Here is a 5,575-nt window from a genome sequence, read left to right as displayed (position 1 = left end):
TGAGTCTGAATGATAATTATTTGTATATTATTGTAATTCAGTTGCTCATTTCTTTTACAATTATTCTGATTATTTTTAATTAATTTTCAGATTATTTATTTACCATATTTTTATCATAAATTTCCTTAGTGTTGCCATGTTTTTCGTTATTATTATTATTATTATTATTATTATTGTTTTACTATTAATGGAGGAGTTTTTGATTGTATTGATGTTTTAGGAGAGAAGTGAGTCAAAATGATCTTTATTTGTGTATTATTTTTTAATTTATTCCCTTGTTTATTTTATAATTATTCAGATTATTTTTTAAATTAATTTTCTAATTTTTTATAATAGTTTTATTTTAAATTTTTCTTTAGTGTTGCAGTACTCTCCCTTAATGTTATTATCTATTTATTATTATTATTATTATTATTATTATTATTATTATTATTATTATTATTATTATTATATTTATTTATTTATTTATTTATTTATTTATTTATTTAACTCCTCTTAATATGTTCAATGTTTGCACCAAAAAACAAAGCAAATTCCTTGTAAGTTAAAATCTGCTTGGCAAAAACTCCTGTTCTGATTCTGGTTCTGATTCAGCAGAGGGGGCAGATTTTGTCCCAATCAGCTCCATCTGAGAAGATTTTTACAATTAATATAATATATACTTTAAAAACACAGACGGTAGACAGGTGCACTGGATGTAATTTCTTTTCTTTCTTTCTTTTTTTTTTTTGTAATATTAAAAATCTGCCTATTTGTTAATTATTTGGCCCCTGCTGTTAAAATGTACTCCACAAAATGTAAAAATCATCCATCAATATGAAAGCTCAGAGTTTTCTTTCCATCTTCTAATTGGCTTAAGAGGGAGACGCACTGTATATTTCACTGGATGGGATAAAGGTTTCCAGTAAGCTTAGTTCATTTCACTTGGAAATCTCTGGAGCCTCATATGGCGCTCTGCTCGGTAAGCCTCTTAGGAATCACGACCGCAGCAGATGTAGGGAGAATGCCAATCAGGAGCTCCTGCTGAGCGGAGAAACCCGACGGCTGAGCCTCCGCGCGCCTCAAATCTGTGCCACGGTTCACACGAAACGCAGCGAAATATCTTTTGGCGCTTCATGTTTGCAGTTTAGAGACTTTAAAGCAACAGAAACGAGCTGTCACGGAGATGGAGCGCGCGGGGGGTCTCCAACGACTCTGAAATACCAGACCAAAAAAAAAAATCCCGTCTGATCTGAAGTCGGAGCCATGCTTCCTCGGGATGTCGGGAAACAGAAGCTACGCCGCGTGTCGGAGCCCATGTGCGGGGTGGACAGCCCCCCGGTCCCGATCCGGCGCCTAAAGAACCGGGACTTCCCTCTGAGCGTGAGGCGCCGGCGGTCCGGCTCCGCACCTGAGCGCAAGGTGAACTGCGTCCTGGTTGGAGACGGAGCGGTGGGCAAGACCAGCCTGATCGTGAGCTACACCACCAACGGATACCCGACAGAATATGTCCCGACTGCGTTTGACAACTTCACCGGTAAAATCTGACATCAGTGCAGCTGATTTTGAGCGTTACGCACGCGCTTTACGCACACCCGAGAGTAAAAAAAATCAAGACTTGTGTCTGATTTGTGTTTAGTGTACTCGGTTACATACCAAGTTTAAAGCCTGTAAATGGTGACCATGTCACTTTATTTACCCCACAGACTGATTAAGATGAGAAAATCCTTAATGCATAAAATTTAAGAGTCGGGGCTTAAAAAAATATGACAACATCTATATTGTATGGCAAGAAGTGCAGCTTTATTTGTTGATAAAATGTGTTTATAATGCATTTGTTGTTTGTTGCCATGTTAAGTTATTATTCAGATCTCCAGTGCAAATTGTGATGTACTGTATCACACTTCCTTATGATCAAAATGTCAAGAGAATCATGTAAATATTTGATTTTTTCTTCCTTTTCATTATTTATATTTTTTCTTTAATATGTTTATTTGCCTGTTAATTTCTTTTAAAATTGTTTAATTTTTACGTTATTTAAAAAAAATAATTATATTATTATTATTATTAATATTATTAAACTTTTTTCTTTTTTTTTAATTGAATTTTTTAATTTTTTTAGTTTCTTCTGCCATGGAGTGAGTAGAAGGTGGTTGTTGGGTGTAGGGTGTAACTGTATAATGACCTCAAATGTGTGTTTCTGCAAAATCCAATAAAACACAGAAAAAAATAAAATTCTTACCACATAGGCCTATAATAAATGTTTTCTCTATCTTCTCAGTGATGGTTGTGGTCGACGGCAAACCGGTGAGACTGCAGCTCTGTGACATGGCTGGACAGGTGAGCTGCACCTCCTCTCCCCTAAATTTTGAGTCATAAATACATAAATACTTGACACACCTGAACAGTGGCTACTTTATGTTCTCTAGTTCCCTTCAGTGCATTTCTAACCACTCAGCCACACTTCTTTTTGCCCTTTTTCGGATAGAAATGGGGGCTGGTTGACGGATCGGTCAATGTAAGTCATCAGTGGTCAGTAATTGTCAGTAGCTGCTGTAGTTGTTGTGTTTGTGTCGGTTGTCCTGCAGCTCACCTTTAGTCTGAACTGAAATCATGTAAGACCCCTTTGCCCCCCAATGAGAGGCAGTCCTGCAGCTCCACAGCTTTCAGCGCCCCCTGCAGGAATAAATCGAGCTTGTAATTCAGAAGTTTTGCTCCCTCTGTCACCCTGTGCTCCGTCGCCATCTTTTGGTCGACTGTTTCTTTCTCATCATTTAACATTTCCTATTAGGAGCTTCCCTAAAACCCCCCAGAATGAGCTTTTTTTCCATTTAATCATAAATCCCAAACCTGCTTCCAACAGTCTTGTAGGTTTTGCATGTTTCCTTTAAAAAAGGCCTTTTTTTCTTTAAATCTTTTTGGCAACGATTTTTTAAAAATATGTTATTTTAATATTTTAAAAATTTTAAATTGTGACTTTCTTTCTCTTGAATTTCTGTATACCTGTTTTTCTCCTTTAAATATTTTATTTATTTATAGTATTTTTTTCAAAATTATTTTCAGAACATGAGGCTCCGTGTTACAATCAGTTGTGTTCACACACAGCAGTTAAAAAAGGTATAATCAGTCAGACCAACTCGCACATACATGTAACATAAGAAAGGAGATTTGATATAACATAATATAGAGGTTAAAAAAAGGACTGTAAAAACATGGTTAAAGTAATAATTATGATATGATTAAAAAAAAGAAAGAAAAAAGTTTTAATGCTAATAATGCATTTTTGGCTATTTTTAAAGAAAACATGCCTTCCATGTCCAAAATAAATAAATAAATCCATAAAAATTAATAAAATTGTTTTGTTTAAAATAAAAATATAAAAAAAATAATATATATATAATTTATTTATTTTTAAATAACTTTATTATTTTTTATGGATTTATACACATATATATAGAGAGATATAGATATAGGTATATATACATAGATATAGATATATATTTATAAAATCGATAATAATCAATCATGACACCGTTCATCACAGCCAGAAACTGTAAAAATATATAAAATATTAACATTTCTGATTGTCCTTGAACACATTACGTCGGACAAACACTACAAATTTGGGAATCTTTGGGAAGTGTAAACAAGAAAAAGCCACCTCCCCAGTTTCTCAGGCTTATTCTTATTTTGGGGAGGATAAAAAAGAAAGAAAAAGGAAACAGGCCATATAATCCAAAATAAAAGCTCTGTGCTGCAAACCAACTATACTTCAAAATTAACTGTGTTTTTCACAAACTTGACACGGCCGCGAGTCACCTGCGGTCCGTACAGAACAGGCCCGCGACCCACCAGTTGGGAACCAGCGTCCTAACCTCTGTTTCCACTTTGGCTCCTGAAGGACGAGCTGGAGCGCCTTCGTCCTCTGTGCTACAAAAACGCCGACGTCTTCCTCCTGTGCTACAGCGTGGTGCGCCCCTGCTCTTTCCGCAGCCTGATCGACAGGTGGGTCCCCGAGATCCGTCAGCACTGTCCCGGCGCGCCCCTCGTCCTGGTTGGCACCCAGCTGGACCTGAGGGAGGACGTCCAGGTGCTGATTCACCTGGCGCAGAACCAGGAGCGGCCGGTGTGCACCGAGGAGGGCCAGCAGCTCGCGCAGGAGCTCGGGGTGGTGAGCTTCGCCGAGTGCTCGGCGCTGACCCAGAAGAACCTGAAGGACGCCTTTGATTCAGCCATCTTGGCCAGCATCCAGCAGACGGACAGTTGCAGCGTCCAGCAGCAGAGGCTGACCCTGAGGAAGAGGACGCCCGATAAGATCAAGAGCCTCTCGGAGACCTGGTGGAAGAAGATCAACTGTCTGATGGGAGAGCGGAGCTGCGACTTCAAGTGAACGGCCGCAGGAGTCAAAACTGCGAGGGTCGCTGCGTGTTTGCACATAGTTTGTAGGTTTGGTTGGTTTCGCGCTGCAGGCAGAAGGTGCCAGATGGGTGCAGATTATCAGCACCAGTGAAATCCTCAGACTGGCAGAAAGAGTACTGACGGAGGAGGACAGCGCCTGTGGACACAGCTGTAATGTCCTCTGTGGACAGAAGCTTTCAGAGACAAACAGCTGCTCACTTTGTGTGACACTTTGAATACACAGCAGGAGGCTTCAGGTACAAACCGAGAGTTTAGAGCAGAGAGGATCGACTTCTAAAATCCCCAAAAAAGCTTTAGACTAACTTTTTTAGGACATCTCAGCCTCTGCAGCGTTCATATTCATTCTGTTTTTTGTTTTTTTTTTACTTTATTTGAAAAGCACTCATCCTGAATAATCTAATCCAATTTTTCATACAAACTGTAACACGAAGTGCTTCATACAATAAAACACACACATAAGCATGTCCTTTTCTTTTTGTAAATTTTTAGGTAATTTTCATGTTATTCACCTTGTAACTTCTCCCTCTGTTTATGAAAGTTATGGAGCCAGTTTGTTCAGTTTTCAAAGGGTTAAAACAGTAGTGAGTGCACCTTTTTTATGTCATCAGCCAATCTGCATGGTATTTATATAAAAAAACAAACTCTTTCTCACATGTTGTTTTACGATTCTTTCTGTTTCCTTTTCTCTCCTTTATTTTCTCGGCTGTTTGACCTCTGTACTGTTCAACAGCTGGAGTTTGAGGCAGGTGAGAAGAAATTTAAGGTTAGAAAACTGAAGGAAACCGAACAGTGTTTTGCTACTTAATACAGTTCTTTCTGAATTTGCCCTCATGTGCATAACTCCACCCGTCTGAGACCCACAGGGGGTTAAAACAAACCCCTCAAATGTTAGCAGTCCCAGGTTTGGTTTGCAGGACGACTGTCCAACATGCTGATGGAGATGTAAACTTTTTTTTTGTTGTTTTGGACTCGTGTTGTCACTTTACACCCCAATATTACTAGTAGTTTGACCTGTGCAGAATGGCTTAGTTTCATTCAAAAACATGGGAGCTTCTCAAAAAATGCCCAAATTTAGCAAGGACTTAGTAAAAAAATACAAAACAAATTACCTGAAAATTGGCACACACAAAAAAGAAAAATGGTAAAAAATAAATAAATAAATAAATTTTTAAAAAAT

General features: G+C 38.1%; 1 protein-coding gene across 2 annotated transcripts; it reads left to right on the top strand.

Annotated features, from left to right (window-relative positions):
* The first annotated feature begins 586 nt into the window (after window positions 1-586).
* LOC121964007 (rho-related GTP-binding protein RhoU-like) lies at window positions 587-5,575 on the top strand. Of its 2 annotated transcripts, XM_088074983.1 has the most exons (4): window positions 587-1,516; window positions 2,261-2,319; window positions 2,468-2,497; window positions 3,881-5,575. In XM_088074983.1, the coding sequence occupies exons 1-4, from the start codon at window positions 1,246-1,248 to the stop codon at window positions 4,367-4,369; spliced, it is 849 nt and encodes a 282-aa protein (XP_087931109.1). In that variant the 5' UTR covers window positions 587-1,245; the 3' UTR covers window positions 4,370-5,575. The 2 variants fall into 2 exon arrangements, with proteins under 2 accessions (XP_087931109.1, XP_087931110.1); XM_088074984.1 differs by lacking the exon at window positions 2,468-2,497 and having other exon boundaries at window positions 600-1,516; window positions 3,881-5,574.

Source organism: Plectropomus leopardus, chromosome 3 (assembly GCF_026936395.1).
Source record: "Plectropomus leopardus strain MGB_pleo_1.0 chromosome 3, ASM2693639v1, whole genome shotgun sequence".
Taxonomy (NCBI): domain Eukaryota; kingdom Metazoa; phylum Chordata; class Actinopteri; order Perciformes; family Serranidae; genus Plectropomus; species Plectropomus leopardus.
This window is presented reverse-complemented; position numbering and strand designations above follow the sequence as displayed.